Here is a 19706-nt window from a genome sequence, read left to right as displayed (position 1 = left end):
GAAAAAAAAAAATTCATTGCTGTTCATTGCTATTTCTGCTTGCTCCTTGTTTTCAAGCAAGGTCAAAGAAGTACAGCATGAAGAATTCCAAAGAAGCCAATCTTGTTTTCTCATTGGGTCACCATCTTTATTCTTGGATCTCTAACTATCTACTCACAGTCTCAATTTAAACTCCAGGCACATCAGTTTTAGCTCCCTTAACCAATAAGATACAAGCTTTGATTAAAAACAACTTTTGGCTTTGGGGAACCAAAGATCAAAAAAACAAGTGTCTCTGAGCTCATATTATAGAAAAATACTCCTTCTGGAGTGTAATTATAGTCTTGAATAAAACTACATTTTTTTTTAAATTGTAAATTTCAAATAACAGCGAACTCATTGGTTGTAAATTTTATATCACAGATATGAAAAATAACTTCATCCCACCCCAGACTGCATTCTAAGAAATAGTTAATGGAAACTTACACTGAGCAAAGTTTTTCTGAACTGCTGAGAACGAGCGAGAAACAGTGTCAGGGCAAGGATGCTGCTGTTAGTCCAAGCTTTAGAAATTCACCCTCAGCAGCTGAATAGCTTCTTCTCCAGGGCAGTCAAATCCCTATGTACCCTGCCCACTGTTCTGAGGCCCAGACACAAGCAGAGTCAGCACAGCAGATCCTGGAAACACACTTACGTAAAGCTCATCTTTAATCTAAGATGCAGAAGTAGTCCCTCTGTATCCTGCTCTAACCAGTTTGCTCTTTCAAGTTTCCCAGGAAGAAACATACCTTTTTGCACTTGGGGGGTTGTCCTGCAGCAGGTCAGGCTCTGGCCACTCTAGCAATGGAAGAGGTAGGGCAGAGAGCTAGTTGTCTTAAAGAACAGTCTCAGTGATTCTTTTATAAAACAAAGTCCATCCATCTTCCACAGCGGTCCTGACAAACCCCTCTGCAAATTGCACTTCAAAGAGCTTCTCTGCTCAGTGTCACAACAGCTGGGCTACTATGACATCAGGGACTTGGAGGCAGGCTCCTGCTTCCAATCAGAGCTCTGTAACTTTAGAGCAGTTCTCCCTCTGGGTAAACAACTCCAGGTCCAGGACATTTTTAACTTTTATAATGGAGCCCAGCCTTTTCAAACTTGCCAAGAGAGATCTGCTTGTTAGCAGCCTATGATAATGGCCATATTTAGGTTTCTTTTACTTGAAAAGTAAACTCTTTTTTAGGAGCAAGAACCATCCTCTTCCTCCATCCCCTTTCTTCCCCTCTCTCCCCTCTGTGAGACGCAGTTTCAGTGCCTTTGTAAGTCTGTCCAGGGATGAAGTTGAAAAGTGTGAGAAAAAATTAAATACACACACACACCAGCAAGCATGAGTCAAAATGTACGTTGAAACATATTGAATGTCTGCCTTTATGCTAAATAGAAATGAGGCATATATAAAGAGCAGTGTGTGTGTGTGTGTGTGTGTGTGTGTGTGTTTGAGAGAGAGTGAGGTAGAAAGAGAGAGAGAGAGAGAGAGAGAGAGAGTGTGAAATATGTATTTGGCCTTATGTATCCAGGCATCTTATGTTTACTTTAATCAATAAGGTCTCTAGGGCTAATATAGCAAATCAATTACACTGAATTTTAGTTATAAGCTCTTATGTTCAAGTTGAAGTTTTCCACCTGTACGATACAACAATATGTTATTTGAAGCATATCACAATTTCGTGTTATTTTTTGCCTACCTCCATTGCTTAATAATGGTAAACTGGTCAAACTTATATTTATTTAATTTAATCAATTGACTAATTAATTAACATATACATAGCAAAAAAAAAGGCTAGCCTAAAACTCACTATTGCATCTCAGACTGGTCAGCCTGCTTCAGCCTTCCAAGACCTCGAATTATGGTCTTAAGCCACAAAGTTCAGCTTCTTTACTTCCATAGAAGGATGTTATACATACAGAATAATTGAAAGAAATGCTTCCCTATATTTAGAGAGCTAGGCTTCATAATTCCAATGGTAGCAACAATCATCATAGTTACAATGGTAACACTAGATATTCATTGGAGCAGCTTTAAGCAAAGCTCTGTGCTAAGGATGTCAAACAGAGCTTTGTGTTAGCTTACCACTTAGCAACTGTCTCTGCAGTTTTATTAACTTGATCTTACTTATGTCCATATCTTACTTATAAGATATCTATTTATATCTTATTAAAGCATCTTGACAAAGCCCACAGAAAGACCTCTGAGGAGGAGCAAGACTTGGAACCAGATTGGGAACTCTGAAATTTTGTTACAAGGACCAATACTTCTGCCCCCATTTAACTGTGTGAGCCCGTGGCTTCTGTTTCTTCCTTAAACAATTAGATGTATTTACTTCACAAGACTGTAAGGCATACAGATACATGGAGTGGCAGTTACAGTTGGTTCCTCCTGCTTGCCTTTGTGCTAATACAAATAGGAGGGTGAAGGAGAAACTTTGCTCAGAACCATCAGCTGGAGCTATCACATAATGCTCCTGTGGACTCTTCATTCCAAATCACCGAGTTTCTATGTGTTCCCTGTAACTCAAGCTAGGCTTTGCATCTGGGCATGTTGGCATAAGCCTGGAGTCCCAGAACCTGAGAGAAAAAGGCAGGAGGATCAGCAATTTAAGGCTAATCTCAGATACTGGGGTAGTTCAAGGTCAGCCTAGGCTCCATCATGAGATCCTGCTCTCAAAAAAAAAAAAAAGACACAAACCCATAAACAAGAACCAAAGAGAAGAAAAGGCCCTTTCCAAAATTCTATCAGAAAGTCAAACAGCATTTGGCTGACTTTAAGAAGTTATGTTGTTGTATGGACTCTGGTCTTCCCTATGGCTATTTCAATACCCTTTTTCCTGTGCTAACAAAAAAGAACTAAGTTCCTTTTTATTAGCTTCTTGCATTGTATGCAGATTTTTACTAACGAGTTACTTCAAATTTAACACTAATGTGAATGTCTTCTAGCCCTTTCTGCTGAATAATTTTGTAAATATGCATACATACATGTTCTCTGTCTCTGTCTCTCTCTGTCTCTAGCACAAGCGCATCAATAAACTGATAAGTTATAAAGACAACGACTGTTCAAAACTGCTTTCAAGAGCTTCCAATTCATTTTAACAAGAGTGTCTATTGTTATGTGGACAAGATACATGAACTGAAAAAAATCTAATGATGGTGCATGTAGTCCCATAGTAATAGTAATATTTTTTACTTCTTAAACAATTTGACATTTTAAAGTGTTAAAATAACAACGATTTTATAGAAAACATGTCATTTATTGTGCAATGCAGATGATTTATAAGCCATTTGAACATTTTAATTCATCTCAAAATAATAAACACACTCAAATTATTGCTCTCCATTTTAGAAAAATTTTCACACTCACAATTTCATGCCTGCTAATCCAATTTCAAAGTGTAACAGAATATACACAATACTTAATAGGAGTTAATAGAGAAAGAGCAGATAGTATTAAGAAACAATACAACAAATTATTTAAAAAGGTTTAAAAACATTTGTACTTGTGATAACACTAGCCACAAGTTAGAACATTTTGGGAAAGTAGAAGAAAGATACTGAACACATAAATGACACTAGCTGTTGTTTCCAGACTCACTGAATTTAAAGCCAAAAAGAGCCTCTGAGGTCATCTAGTTAACCTTCTCAGTTTACAGTGAAAGGGGAGACCCTGTCTTGAGATCATCTGTTCAAGGTCACTAATTACACCAAGAATAGAATCCTGGTTCTCTCATTCCCAGTGCAGCAGCACTGTGAAATTTAAAATTCCAACCAAGTCAAGACACAAGAATCAAGATCAGGGATAAGGATGCTGGCTGTGACTGGGGAATAAGATGCTGGCTTGTGGCTCTGTCAAATTCTTTCTGTGTTTAATCAATGGAGGCAATAGTCTATCTGTCAAGTATGTCATAAAACACCATATAGCTGAGAGTTTATTTTGCTAATCAGATAAAGAGACTTGAAGCCTGGGGCGATGGCTCAATGGGTAATAGCTTTAGTCACATAATCTTAATGGACCTGCTTCCATCCCTGAAAGCAATGCACAAAGCTGAGTGAGGTGGTGTGTACCTGTGACCCTAGCAATTCCATGGAGAGATGGGAGGCAGGGTTAGAACTGTCCTGAAGCTGGTAATGCACAGCATAGCAGTGGAGACTGGGTGCCCTATGTCAACATATGCAGCATATGTGAGGGCTGATGTCTCAAGTCTGCACTCTCACCTCTGCTCTTCAAGCTAAGACAACTCTGGCTGCTATAAGACTGGGAATATCTGAGTTCATGCTTGTACGGTTTTTCTTCCTTCCTTACCATTCAATAATATTTACAATGCATTTCTGTGGCCTTTAAAAATGACAATAATCAAGATCTTGAAATAATCAATTATCTTGAAAATAATCAAGAGCACAGAATAAAGTTGGAGGAAAAGGAACTCATTCTTTTCATGCTAAAGTTGGAGTCCATACTGTAAGAAACATGCTTTATATAGTCATTCCTTCCACTGAAAACTTTTCGATGTTGCTGGTTGTTTTGTTTTGTTTCTTAAGATAGTGTTTCTCTTTGTAGCTCTGGCCATCCTGGTACTCACTATGTAGACCAGGCTGGCCCTGAACCTGCCTGTCCAGTGCTGAGATTAAAGGCATGGGCCACCACCACTCATCCTTCCTTCCAGAACAATGTCTGCCTTGTATAGTTTCTTTAAGGAATGTGACCTCACTGTTCAGCTGAGCTCTTCAATTTTAAAGTATCTCCACTTTTTTAAAGAAAGACAGATCTGAGGCATTTCAGTTAATATTTCATTTATAAAACATTGATGAACAACAACAACATTCCAGGCCACACTTGGGGGATTTGTAGAATAAGACAAATCCATGAATTCCAAAAGCTACTGTGAGGAGTTGAAGAAATGGGGTCTGCAGCACAACTCCTCAAGTCCCTTTTCTTGTTATTAAGCACAGCATTCCACCCAGGGATTCAGTTCAGTGTTACAAGCAGGCACTGCTCAGAGGTTTGTACTGAACTATTGAAAACTAGGATGTTCCAGCACTTTGAACTTTTTCAATCAGTTCATCCAGGGTAGACTCTCCTGTCACCGTAAAATGTGGTCTTATGTTCTCTGCATCCTAGAAAAGCAGAGCTTTAAGTGTGTGTTAAGAGAATAAGACTTTGAGGCATATGAAGGTCTGACTGGGTAAAAGTTGGGATAGCTACACCAAGGACATTTTCCCTTAGAAGGTACATACTTAGACTATTCCATTTCAGCTACTGCACTTTTTCCCCAGTGTTGGGGCGCTGGATTCTTCTATTCTGAGGTCTGGTGACATGACAATAGATATTTTAGCCAAGCAGATCCGTCATGGGCCTCATACATAGGCACTTCCAGATGGAAGAAAGTAGTCTGAAGAAACATTTTGGAACTGTCCAATTTTATTTTAAATCCTAGTCAAATTCTGAGTAAAATAACAATGTATTTGAGAAATGTGTGTTATTTAAAATTAGAAAAAGACATCCCTTTAAGTTTTTCAAATTGATGTTTAGCATCTAATTCTATTATTTACAGATTCATGACAAAAAGAATCAAAATAACAAGGGCATTCTGCTAAGGCTGTCTATTTAGTGTTTGCCACTAGATGGCAAACCTGAGTCACTTCTCTTTGCTTGTTCTGAGGCCCAGCCATTTAGGAAGTGATTTGGAGGAGCAGGAAATAATCCAGTGTTCTAAAAAAGTGGTTATTCCACAAGCAATAGCATTATGTTTCCAAAAGTTGTCTGCTACAATGGTACTGATATAAGAAGCCAATTGCTGGTTCTTCACAGCCAGCACATAAAAAGAGAATCCCCACCATATAGAGGAGACTAGAAGGGACCAGCAGGGAGCATAGGATAGTTACCTGCTTCACTTATATGTCATGGGTGAGAAAGAGAGCAAGGACTGGAGAGGAAGAAGCAGGGCTAGGAGCGAGATTCTGAGGCCATCGTGGAGAGTGGGAAGAATTGTGGCATTGTTGGTGAGAAAGTCCTAGTGATGGAAGAGAGGCCTGAGGTCACACCTCGCTCGGAGTAATTAGAAAACTTCTACAGCTGCCAGACTCATTCCCCAAGGTCAAGATATCTCAGTGAGCCCACATAAGCTTGGAAACATGATACCCTCAAACCTTGTCTGCAAACGTCTCAGAAGTCCATAAAAAAGAGAAATGAAAATGTCATGGCATTTAATAAAGAGATATTTCAGTATCTGATGAAGTCAGTAGGCACTTTGTATACCTGTCAACCTGTCTGTCTGATCCTTATAGTATAGCCATGGTTCTTGATGCTTTTGGAATAGTTTGCACAATCATATCCCTAAAGCTTTGCTTTTTCTACTGCAGTTATTTGGAACCCACAGTGATAATTTGAATCTACAGACTTTCTAAAACTTCAGTAATTTCAAACAAGCAGATCAGTTATGGGGTTTATACATACCTACTTCCAGATGTAAGAAATAGTCCAAAGAAACACTTTTGAACTATCAAATTTTATTTTAAATTCTAGTCCAAATTCTAGTAAAATAATAACATATTTGAGAAATGGACCTATTTTGGAACCAATTGCATTCCTTCTAAAGTCAGGATGATCAGAAATATGAGTTTATCTCTGGTAGTGTGCTCCCAGAGCAATACTGTGAGGCAAGACAAGGAAGGTGCTCAACTCCTGCCAACTCTGTCCTTTGCCTTCGTCATTGTGCCTTCTTCACCCAAATAGAGTCCAAGCCTGTGAGAACAATGGGATGGCCCTCCAAGTGGTAGCCCTAACCCCAGTGGATGAAACACCTCCTAATGATGGCGTTCAGATGCCTAGGGCCCACCTAAACTCCAGAATAAATTAGTTTCAGTACTTTGTCATGTAAAAAAAAACCTACCTTGGAAAGTCTACATAGCTAATCTATTTTAAAGGTGTTTATTTTCTGTTCAAGATTTAATAGTATAAATGAAATTTCAGAGATGTTTTTAAAAAAACAAAGCAAAACTATAGGTAGTCATGAAAAAGAAAAACTACACAGAACTGAGTTTTGGGGTTGATATACAAAAAAACCCATATATGTATATATGTATATATATATATATGTATATATATGTATACATATACATATATATATATATCCCCATCTGTCTGTCTGTCTGTCTATCTATCTATCTATCTATCTATCTATCTATCTATCAGAGAAGGTATTGATGGAAATGTACTAGGTTATATAGCAGGAACCATTTGAGTCTATGGCTCCAAAAACTTCCAGAATGACCATCATGAAAAATAGCCACTCGTACCTCCTCACCCTCCTAACTGTTGACACAAAAGCACTATGTAGGAGCATGTGGATGCTACCACATTCATCAAGGTGTATTCAGAATGTGAAGTATCCTTCTTGTGTTTCTCTCTGAAATTTTTCAAGTGTCATGGGAATACTGGGGTACACTGTCATCAAAGTGTATATGAAACCATCTTACCTACTCCAAACCAGATTACAGATTCAAAACTGCTATCTCCCTGTACCCTTTTCTCTCTTGTAAAGAGGGCTTGAACAGATATATCTTTATGTATAATGTTTTTGAATTGTACCAAATTCCATTATTTTAATAAACAGTTAACTTTCGTCACATTTTAATACTACCCTCTACCACTTCCTGTTTATTCCCTACAGCCAGTTAGAGCCTGATTCTACCAGGGGATGCTGACTCTAGGAGAGAGACTGACTCTAGAAGAATGAAGCTAAGACATGGCATAGAGTGTTGGAATTAAGGCTTACATTCCAAACTTCAATGGTAGACAATTAAATAGCCACATCCCAGTCTACCACATAAACTGCACATTCCTGGATTGGACCAAAACTTCTTTGCTTAATGAATTTCAGTTATTTTTATTTAAAAATAACCAAGCAGATTCCTGTTTTTCTTAAACCTAAGGCTAAATTCACCAAGACTATGACCAAGAAAGTGCCTTCAAAGGGAATTGTCTATAATAATTTTTGCTTTAAAAAATTATCTCCAGCATGTCCTTTAAATAACAAAGCTTTGAAAGTAGGAGTAGAAGATTCCTTGTCTCAACAACTGGGAGATTTTGTGAGGTTGAACATTTAAAACCAGCAAAAATGAAATAACTGCACACTGAACAAAGTAACAAAAATAACGCTGTAATGAGGTCAGAGACACAGGCAGGGAAGTGTGAGGGATGGTGGAGCAGAGTGAGGTGCTCAGGAGAAGGGCATGCTGGGAACTCTCACAGGTCTTGGGCACCATCTTCTTAAACTTTTCTTCCCAACCCTAAGTACTAGTTTCCTACAAAAGAACCTAAAATTAAAAGGAGAAGATCAGAAAAAGTTACTTCGCTGGTAGTTTGCTGGGACCACCTTCCTTTCACTAAGCCTACAAGCCACATTGTCTGTGACACAGGGACCTCTGATCACCTGACTCTAGTGAATTTACTACAAATCAGAGCAGGTTGGCTGTGTGGGCAAGCACACATTTATGTGCGCGCATGTGTGTGTGTGTATACATGCTGAAGCACATGTAGAAACCTGGCTGGACAGTTGACAGACAGACCAGAGTTAGAAATGCCTTTCTCAGAATTCACTGGGAGAGTAAATTTCCATCCTTAACATCAGAGATTTTTGTCAGGATGAATCCAAAGAGCTCAGAGCTTGGTAGCCAGGCCAGTCTCATTCAGACTGATGTCCCTCTCCTAGTATCTTAAGACAGTTCTATCTATGGAAGGAGTGGCTGGGATGTAAGAGTCACAAAAAATTCTTGTATTAAAATTCAGCCATATGAGTTCCTATCAATGCTGCTATGGCCAGTATAAGCGTGGCTGCCAAATGAGACCTAAAGATAATGCTACTTGGCTAGCTCAGAGCAAAAGTCATTGCTATGGTCCTTTCATTACCACGGTAGACATTTCCAGTCCCTTTAAGAAAGCCTACGGATTTTTTGTTACAGCATACAGGATCATTATGAGGATTTGATTTATTTTACACATCTGTGTATCTGTCATGTGCCTGCCTTGCATTTTTCCATCCTGGTTCTTTTTCCCATTGCATAAGTGTTCCTTTTCTCTTCTTTGATTTTGTTAGTTTTGAGAAACTGAATTAGTGGGGAGAGTTTTTCTTTCTTCCTGAAATTTTAATGTTATTATTATGTGTATTTATGTTGATGAGTCTTTGCCTGCATGTCTATATATGCATCATATGTCCGTAGTGCTTACAGAGTCCAGAATCAGGCATTGGGTCCCCGAGTTTCAGATAGACAGTTATGAGAAGCCAATGAGAATGGGACCCAGGTTCTTGGCAAGAGCACTGAACACTTTTTTTTTTTCGAGACAGGGTTTCTCTGTGTAGCACTGGCTGTCCTGGAACTCATTCTGTAGACCAGGCTGGCCTCGAACTCAGAAATCCACCTGCCTCTGCCTCCCAAGTGCTGGGGTGGCGTGCGCCACCACCGCCTGGCAGCGCTGAGTACTTAAAGCCTTCTCTTCAGCCCCACCTTTTAAAAATGGTAATAGCACAGTAGAGAACTTCCCAGTCGTTGTACATTGTAAAACATTCCCATATATTCCCAGAAGCTCCAGGTAGCTAAGAACCACTGCTTGGCTGGGGATTCTCTGGCTCCAAGTACCATAGACATATCAGGCAATTGTCAGTTTCAACCCTTAAACATTTATGTTCAGTTCCATTGAGTTTGTAACTTGGAAATGTATCAAAAATCTAGCAGACAGGTTGGAGTTTTTAAGGTGTGTGTGTGTGTGTGTGTGTGTGTGTGTGTGGTTGTTGTTACATGACTGGTTGATTTTGAGTCGGTCTCTAACTGTAACCCAAGCTGACTTCAAACTTGCCATGGTTTCTTGCTTCAGTCTCCCATCTGTTTTGACTATAGCCTTGTGCCACTGATTTGATCAAGAATTTTTCTCCCTTCTTTCCTCTTTTCTTCTGAAAGCCTACCTAATCCTTAGACTTTTGAATTTCAAGATTAGAAGCCAAATGTGGCTGGACATATAGTTCTAAGGTAGAGCATTTGCCTGACATATACAAGATCCTCGGTTCCATTACTAACACTGAAAAAACAAAGAGAAAACATCCAATCAAACAAAATCTATTTATTGAATCTATTTATTGACTGATTCCAAGTGCTGGTAACTATGCATTAGACAGTACTTTCCTCTTTGCCCCCCCCCAAATAATTAAAATTAAATAAACAAGGTAAAAAAAAGTCCCAAGCAAAGAAAAGATAATAGACATTAAAAGCAGTTAAATTAAACTTTTCAACTGCTGTGAAACTTTTTAAATTTAAATGTGTTTTAAATTTAAATGTGTGCGTGCGTGTGTTTGTGAGTGTGTGTGTGTGTGTGTACTGCATGCATACGAGTGTGCGGGTACATGCACTTATGAAGGGCAGAAGCGGATATTGTGTGTACGGATTGGGTGTTGTGATTTGTATGTGTAGTGTGTTGTGCTGTTATGTGGTGGTGTGTATGTGTGTATATACAGGTACTATATGTATGTGAGCATATACACACATATATATAGTATGGATGTCTAGTGAAGGACAGAAAGGGATGTTGTATGTAGTGTGTATATATGCACATATGCAGGTACTGCATGCATGTGAATATGTAGGAACATGCATTTATTAAGGTCAGAAGGGGATGTTGTATATATGTATGTATAGTGCGCATGTGTGGTGTGTATGTTATTTGGTATGTGTGTTATGTGGTGTGTGTATAGTAGGTGGTATGTGTGTGCACATAGTATGTGGTATGTTTTTATATATGTGTGTGTAATATGTGGACTGTGCATGTGGTGTATGTGTAGTAGGTAGTGTATATGCATGTAGTATGTTTGTGTGTGTGTGCATATGTAGTTTATGGTGTGTGTGTGTGTACTGCATGCATATGTGTATGCAAGTACAAGCGCTTGTGTAGGCCAGAGAGAGATCTTGAATATCCTCCTCTAGTGTGTTCTTCTTTCTGGTCTTGCTGCAACATGTCCCCCCCAATGCACAGCCATGCACAGCTCTTTGCCTGGATTCTGGGGATTTGAACTCCAGTCCTCATGCTTGCATAGCAAGTTGGTTGCAAGCAAATAGGTTCTTACCTATTGAACTATTTCCCTGCAAAACTTTCCTAAATTTAAAATTTAAAGAAAAAGTGGAGCTGTAGGGAGATGAAGTAAAAGACTTTCCTGCAGATGAAATCCCTGGGACTCCAAAGGCCTACCTGCACAAGTTTTAGCTGGGAACTTTCCCACAGGGTCTGTCTCCAGTTGTCAAGATGCTTCATTTATCACAGGTTTTCATATCTACTGACTAATGCAGGAACTGAGAAGAATATGATTTTTCTCATTTTTTTCCCTTGAGGTCTGGCTAGATAGCTCAGGCTGACCTCACATTCACAATCCTCTTGTCTTACTTCCCCCAGTATTAGGATAAATGTACCTCGGTCCACTGCAGGAATTCCCATGTACTCTGGGATTCCAGAGATGTGCAGAATAGCACTTTGAGTCCATAGAGTTCAACCATGTGACTTTAGATATATACAAGAAGACAGGGATGCTAGGGGTCACCAAAGTTTAGGTCTGCAGAATAGCTCCCACTGGGATGATGCTTCGGTGTGGATTGTAACTCAAGGAAATTATGGACACTATATTTATTTCTCTTCTCAAGCTGTTTTTCATGCTGTTTCTAGCACATTTTCTCCAGAGCAGGGAGTTCTGTGGTAGTTTGTCACAGAAAAGAAGGGACCCCAAGTAACATGGTCAGTCATCGATACGTGGATTCATATGTAGTACAGAAGTAGAGATAGCTGGCTTAGTGGAAAGTGGGGAAAACTCAATAGGAGGGGACTATTTAGTTTCTTATTAAACTAAAAGGTCATTTAGACTCATGCTTCCAAACATATCTCTGAAGACAGACCGTCAGGGTCAGAACATTATTTACTTTCCAAGAGAGCTACATTTCATCATTTCATATTTTCAACAGATACTTATTAGACACTGATGTTTTCCTTTTTGTCTAACATGAGTAACAGCATACTTACAAATCTACATAATCTATATCAGAGATAATTTATAAATCATCTACATTGACTTATACTTAATGCCTCCACATGAATTTTGAAAATGCAACCAATTGAAAATTTCTAGGTGTAAAATAATACTCAATTCCTACAGAATAATTATGATACTTAGTCCATTTTTCACAATCAATCTGTCAACTATGACTCAAGAGTGCAAAACAAAGAAAGATATAAAAGAAAGGCAGAAAAATAAAAGTTACACAAAACTCTGATAACTCACTTTTCCTTACCTGAAACACTTTGGTTGCTGGGATTTCCCAGTGAATTTGACAGTGTAAGATGAGTTGTGTCTTTTTACAGAGATATGCAGTCTTCAGTGTTTTTGTTTGTTTGTTTTGGTTTTTGTTTTTTACAGCATCAGTTACTACAGAAATGATACTTCTTTTATGTCTTGTCTTGAAGGGTGGACAAAATAAAAACTGAAAACACTACAATGAACAGCAAATGATGGAAAATTTACAGTACAAAAAACAGTGTAAAAAGGAAGACAAGTTTAAATATTGTTGTGTAAGACAGGGACGAGAATAAGACAAGGATGAGAATAAGCAGAATGATAGGCTGGAACATCTGGGGAGGCAAATGTGGAGACAGAGAGAAGAGCCAGTTAATAAGCACTTTACACCTTCCTGACGCATCCAAACTCTAACTCAACCTCAAATAAAGGCACCCCCAGCCTACATTTGAAAATTCTTCAAGTACTTTGTTATAAACAGCACTTTCTCTCACTCTGACATACATACACCCAGCCTAGAGTCTAGCTGAAAACATATTCTTGCCATTCAAAAACCTGCAAACTGAAAACCAAAAACCAGTACCAAAACATACTAAATAGAAAAGGATAAAATTTAACCCTGTGAAACCCAATGGGTTCCACCGTAATCCACCCCCTTCCCCACCCCCAGCAAAGCATAGCAACATGCAAGATAAGTGACAGGGCTGCAAGTTCTCTAGCCATGCTCAACAGCCAATTCCTTTAATGTCATGCTGCTGCACATAAACTGGGTTTTAAACATGGGAGTGGGGTGGGATAGAGTGTGTTCAAAGCCATGCATGCTGTTGTACTTCTGTGGGTTCTCCGATGGATACAGGGCATCAGGCTGCTGCAAGGAAAAGTACTGCCTCTTTTGGTCCATAAAGATCTTTTATGTGGTTAACTTGGGCAAATGCATTGATCTTTCAGTGGCCACCATACCTGGCCAAAGCTGCTAAGTCCAATTCATCTGCTGTGCTTCTAGAGTTGGAAGGGAAATGCTACTTTCCTCTGTGCTGGAATACTTGTTATTGTTTCTTTCAATTAGTATTGCCTTAAAGCTATGCTACAAACTTCTCGCTACAGAGTTCCATTACTGAAGTGATGGTATTTTAACTAGATATAATCACCATGTTGCCTCAACTTAGGTAAAGGGGTAGCTTATATGTGTCTTATCCATAGGGCTCTGGGCACAAGAACATATCTATTTACTACCATCTTGTACATTTATCAGAGGCATCAATCAATCTCGTTTAATAAAAAAAAAATCTTTTTTAGACAGGGTTTCACTATGTAGCCCTGAGGATCTGTAATTTCCTGTTTTTTCTCTCAAGACCGAGATTAAAAGTGTACACGGCTACCCCAATTTATTTCGTAATTTTTATGGTCTTAAATTCAATTCGGACCTTCTCACAAACTTCAGATAAACACCTGAAGGTTCCTATTCAGGTCATTTATGCTGGCCAACCTGTTAGAAAAATGCTGAAAATATTGACCTTTTAAAATGATAATGTGCATTAAAAAATCCATCAGTCATTATGCAAAATCTAATTGTGTCCGTGTTAAATTTCCCCTTCCAATAGATCAGTCGGGTTTCCACAACCTCTGCCGGATTGCACATGGTGTGAAAATACAGGTGCCTTGAGCCCAGCAAGGCCTTGAGATGGAACTTCCCTAAAGAGGAATGTGGAACTTGGGGTTGGAGATGCCCCACGAGGGACAGCAGCTCCACGGGCCAGCCTCGCCATCTCCATGGCTCGCAAAAGGCAGAACTGTACCTGACTCACGGATATGGGCTCCTCTGCTCCACGGTCATCTGCAGACTTGGGCACCTCCAGGCGGTCAATGAAGGTCTGCAGCTCCTTGCGGAAGGCTTTCATCTGCGCGTTGATGCGGTAGAGCAGCTCATGCTCCCGGATGCGACTGCCGTCATCCTCCTCGTCCATCAGTCCAAACAGGTCCCCATTAGCCACATAGATGCGTGCCTCTGTGATGATGGTGCTTGTGTCTGCGATGAGCCGATCGATGGTCTTGCCCAGTCGCTCGGCCTCGGAGCGGATGTCTTTCATCTGCTGCCGATCTGAGAAGCTCTTGGGCCAGGGCCCGGGTGTGGGGTAGAAGGAGCGGGTGGGCGTGAGGGAACGGATGTTCCGCACCTCCTCTGAGTCGCTCTCGCCACCGATTGGCCCCTCGCGCTTGCGATGGGGAGGCCTGGAGTCATCGTCGCTCTCCTTTTTGCCTGCATCGCTCTCAGCATCACTGTCGCGAGGGCTGCCACGGATACCCAGGTGTGAGGCCAGATCATAGCGCTGCATGTTGGACATGAGCACGCGGTTCTCATACTGCAGCTGCATGACCTTGCCGCTCAGCTCGTTGATTTGCAGGCGCGCAGCCTTCAACTCCTCCTGCAGAGCCTCGGTTTTGGCGCTGTCATGGTGCCGCGAGCTGTCATGGCCACTGGACTTGTACTTGTACTTGTTGAGCTCCGCAGTGATGCGTTTGTTTTGCTCCTCGAGGTCAGCCACGTTCCTCCGCAACAGCTCGGTCTCGTCTTCCACCAGCTGCAGGTGCTGTCTCAGCTCTGATAAGGACTCGCTCTGCTCCCTCATGAGGGGGTTGGAAGAGCCATTGAAGTCTTCGCCCCGCAGGTCATCCAGTTCCGCCTTCAAGCCTCTGTTCTCCACCTCCAGTTCCACGATTTTCCTGCCCAGGATGTTGGCCTCTTCCTCCACCAGCCGGAGCCTCAACTTGAGCTCAGCCTCCCTGGTGCTCGGAGGTCCTCCTGCTTCTCCTTTGGGTAGAGGACTGTCTAGATCTCCATAAAAGGATCTGTACTTCTGGAGTTCGTGCTCAAATCTGTCCTTTTCTTTATCAATCTTGGCCATTTTCTTTCTCATCAGGGCGGCTTCTTCCTTAACGAACTGTAGCTGGCACTTGAGATCCTCATTGTCATCCTTATTGGGGGAAAAGTGGGAAAGGACCGATCATTTCGATGCAAATAGACAAAACAACCGAGAAAGGACATCCGCTGGCAAAACTAATTCATTTTCTTTGTAATTACATATCACATAGATCAGTGTTTTTTCCACATCACTTACAGTCTTTGCCCAATTAAAAATTAAGGTAGGGGGACTAGAGAGATGGCTCAGCAGTTAAGAACATGGACTGCTCTTCCAGAGGTTCTAAGTTCAATTCCCAGCAATTTCCAACCACATGGCGGCTCACAACCATCTGTAATTTCTGAACACCAGCTACAGTATACTCATTTGCATAAAATAAGTAACTAAATAAATCTTTTTTAAAAATTAAGCTTGTGTGTTCTAGAAACCAGAAAAAAAAAAAAGAGGATAGGAAAGGTGAGAAAGTTTGACCATCACTATTCAGGGATCATTGTATGTGCTAACAGCTACCATTTCATGGACCTCTTAACAGTGTTGTTTTTACTCTGAATTTTCCCCAAATTGCCCCAGGTATAAATTTGTTTGCTCTAAGGAACATATAGGTGTTTGTACTCACCCAGTGCATTTTATTGAGCTTGAGCGGGAACCAGGCATTCTTTAACTCTTTACGAAAATGATTTGATTTAATTGAACGGAAGTCTCAAACTACGTGGTTTGCAGATGTTGAGTGAGATGTTCAAGGGACACAGTGGAAGAGAAGAAACGTGCTATATGACTTTACTTCTCTCTGAAACTAAGGATCCTGATCATTGTCAGGAGACAATCTTCCCTCCATTGTTACTGAAGGAGAATTGTTTAACAACCCTTAAAGAGGGGAAGAATGATCCCTGAAAGGCGAGACTGGCAGGCAGTCTATTTGCATGGCTTTTGAAATAGGATGCACTGCCATCTGCTAAAATGGATAGGATTGGCTCAGGCTGCTGGAAAAAAAAAGAAGTAAAGTAGACCTGGTGAGGGTCCTCTCACTGTTCTTACTTCAACTAAATTGACATGTATTGAAAAAAAAACCTGAAACTTCTTTTAAAATCTCTCATAGTTTGTATTATGTCTGTGGTGGTTTGAAGAATGGACCCATAGGCTCATAAGTCTGAACACTTGGTCCCCAGGGATAGAACTATCTGGAAAGGGTTAAGAGATGTTGCCATGTTAGAAGAGGTGTGTCACTGGGACGCAGCCTTGAAGTTTCAAAAGACTCAGGCTGTTACCAATGTACTTTCTCTGCCTTCTGTTTGTAGATTGAAACATGAGCTTGCAGCTATTCTCGATGCCATGTCAAAGTGAGTTCTGACCTAAAACTGAAAGCTCAACTGAATGCTTTCTTTTAAAAGTTGCCCCGATCATGGTATTTTCTTACAATAGAAAAGTAACTAATATAATGTCCAAGAATGTTTATTCCAAAGACTATTTTTCAAAGTTCATTTGTGGTTCCTTATTTAGATGAATGGATAGATTGGTCAATAGGCAGATATAGATATACAGATAGATGATAGATAGATAGATAGATAGATAGATAGATAGATAGATAGATAGATAGATAGACAGATAGACAGACAGATGGATGGATAGTTTTTGCTGTAGAAGGGATGGGATCTAAGACCTGGCACATGCTCTACAAGCATTCTACCAACAAACAACATCCCAAATCTTTCTAAGGTTAAAGTAATTATCCCTTTTGAGGTACATTCTGATAAAAAAAAAGTGGAGGATGGGACACTGCTAGAGAGGTTCAGAAAGCAATGATGAAAAGCTACAAGTCTCTTGCCTTGAGAGAAGAAAGGGTTGGAGAGCAGCTAGTGCTGGAGAGCTGAACACCACAATCCTCTCGTTAGAGCCTCACTCCATCAGAGCAACTTGATCTTTGACCCTTTACAGAGAAGAAGGTTTATCATAACAGAACCCAGTTAACACACAGCAGAGCAGAGTGTGTAACCAGGCTGATTGCAAAAGTGGTAGTATTTGAGCTGCTTCTAGAACAAAGGCACAAATGAGCAATCTAGGGCAGTGGGTTAAAGTTGAAGACCTAGAAGGCACCAACCCTTTATTCTCCTCAAGAAGCCTTGCTTGAGCATGGAGAAGAGCACAAAGAGCTGAGATGAAACAAGTTTTATAATAGAGAGAGTGGGGGCTAAAAGGGTCCATCACAAGCTTCCATGGGAGAATCCATTCCACAAGAGAAGACAGAAGAAGACATGTAGGAAACTCTTAAGATCAAGGATGTCTTATAGTGTTTAAGACCACAGTGCTCAAAGATACAAAAATAGCCTGAAGTTCTGAACTATAGGGTCTTGGTAGATTCTACTGATGATTTCAAGAATAGAAAGAACAAAGAGGAACAAATTCTGAGTGAAGTATACGGCCTTCGGTATTTATAATGCCGTCTTTGTGGGGCAGCACTGAATGGAGACTATATCAACATCTAGCAATAGGCATGTGGTAGCTCAGGGCTGAGATCATGAACATTTATGTTCTTAGAATTATAATACAGCTTCTCTTTGATTGAAGAATATAAGAACACTATGCCTTCTTATGATGGCTGAAGTTATTGTAACAGTAATGGAGGCAACCAAACATGAGAAGAAAAGAAGGACACAATGGGAGATGCTCAAAAGTTTGGCAGGTCATGAAGACCAACAATCAGAAAGCATGTCTGAGTAGTCAGAATCAAATGTGCCTTCACACAGCCTAATGTCTATTGGAGAGTGTAATTAGATGAGCCAGGGTAACTGGGTAGCATCACCTATATGGTAGAAAACTTTATTTTCTATTACAGAAAAATCTTTCTTCTATTGACGTATGGTGTGGTTTTAATCTAATTAGCACAACAGTTTGTTTGATACAAACCACAGAAGGGAGCAGAACAATTCTGTATTTTGTTGTGTCAAGCAATCCAAGGATAGAAGCATGTCTGATTTGTATGCATATCAACTCTCCTACCCAAAGGAATAAAAACATATTTAAGACTTGGAAATACCCTTTATGTGACAAAGTCATTTTAAAGGAGATTTAGTGAGAGGAGGTGGGCACAGGAATTCATTTGCTTATTAGAGGCTAAGTCTTATCAAGATACAAACTGTGTTTATCTTTTGCAACTCTAAGAATTTAAGAACTCTTTATGCCAATGTGCTTTGTATATGTTATCTTATAACCTATTTACAGGCTGCACTTAAAATTGCCCATAAAAACAGAACTCATAATTATTGTTTAAAAAATTAAGAAAAATAAAAAAGAATTAAAGACCCACAGAAATTCGTTCTGTCCAAAGTAATTACTTGGACAATATTGGTAAAATATTTGCTTCACTGTTCTATATAAAAGGGGGGCAAGAAAACTCAAAATTCTCTGGGGTGTGAAACAAATTGTGATTTCTGATCATGTCAATGTCTCACTCATTGGAAAAAAAAGGAATAAAATGTATGTCTAAAAGATGTATGAGGTAGAAAACATGGAAACATTAAATGGCTACCAAGATGCAAGCCCAGTCTGGCTTTGACCCAAAAGGCTAATGATAGAAGCTAATTTGCATTCTAATTATATATATATATGCATATATATGTGTGTGTGTATGCATATGTATATATGTATATGTATATCTATATGTATATATATATTCTCAACTAAGATCTGATGTATATGATAAAGGAGTCTCTGAAAGAATGAGTAGCTTATCAAAAGTCATGTAGAGAGCATATAGCAATGATTTCAATATAGGTAACCATATTCATAAGTGATTGTTCTCAAATTCCATTTTAGTATTACTTCTCAGTGAATAGAGTCAGTCTGCTTCTAGGGGGAAGGTACATGGAATAAACCAAAGAACATAAAGTAGATTCGCAAAATGAGATAAAACTTAAACAGATCATAGTAGATTAGGTCACATGACATTGCCATGACTATAAATTCAAATAAAAAAGTATACGGACAATTTTTATTTAACCTAGAAAACAAAATAATGTCATTTGAAACTGTGTGCTGAGCATGCCAAGTGTTGATAACAGATAATTCAAGGTCAAATAGGATATTTCTGTTTACAAAGTGCCCTAAATAGGACAGATCAATTCATAGCAAAAATTATAATACAATATAACTATAATACAATACACTATGTGGATCAATAGCCTTCATCCTTGACTTAACAACTAAGCCATTTTATAATTGTATAAAAATGCAATATTTTTAAACTGGTAGCTTCCATCCAAGGGATTTCCATCCAATCTCCTCAAGTAGGCCTTAAAAATGTGATAGTACAGACTGAAAATCTATGTTAGAAATTATAGCAGAGACTGCATTACCACAGCACTACACTTACATATTTCCCAGGAAGTTATTATACAGACATAAAAACATAGTGGACCAGGAGGCAGACTGATTTTTGTAAAGTGCTTGTCCTGAGAAG

The 19706-nt window shown here is 39.6% G+C and overlaps 2 protein-coding genes across 10 annotated transcripts in view; both read right to left on the bottom strand.

The window, feature by feature from the left end:
• Nucleotides 1-12444, bottom strand: part of Kiaa0408 (KIAA0408 ortholog) — a 29660-nt gene extending 17216 nt beyond the window's left edge. For 2 of the 5 annotated variants that reach the window (XR_004121588.1, XM_031380683.1), the window contains exon 1: nucleotides 12334-12444. The gene's annotated coding sequence lies outside the window, so the exon portion shown is untranslated. Of the gene's footprint in view, nucleotides 1-767; nucleotides 3137-12333 lie in introns of those variants that run through there. The other 3 variants (XM_031380684.1, XM_031380685.1, XM_031380686.1) reach the window with 2 other exon arrangements.
• The window catches only part of Soga3 (SOGA family member 3), a 52186-nt gene continuing 35730 nt past the window's right edge, over nucleotides 3251-19706 (bottom strand). For 3 of the 5 annotated variants that reach the window (XM_031380678.1, XM_031380679.1, XM_031380680.1), the window contains exons 7-8: nucleotides 14132-15307; nucleotides 10994-12670 (exon numbers count right to left, since the gene is read on the bottom strand). In XM_031380678.1, the coding sequence (XP_031236538.1) occupies nucleotides 12560-12670; nucleotides 14132-15307 (1287 nt within the window). In that variant the 3' untranslated portion in view covers nucleotides 10994-12559. Of the gene's footprint in view, nucleotides 8329-10993; nucleotides 12671-14131; nucleotides 15308-19706 lie in introns of those variants that run through there. The other 2 variants (XR_004121587.1, XM_031380682.1) reach the window with 2 other exon arrangements.

Source organism: Mastomys coucha, unplaced genomic scaffold (genome assembly GCF_008632895.1).
Source record: "Mastomys coucha isolate ucsf_1 unplaced genomic scaffold, UCSF_Mcou_1 pScaffold2, whole genome shotgun sequence".
NCBI lineage: Eukaryota > Metazoa > Chordata > Mammalia > Rodentia > Muridae > Mastomys > Mastomys coucha.
This window is presented reverse-complemented; position numbering and strand designations above follow the sequence as displayed.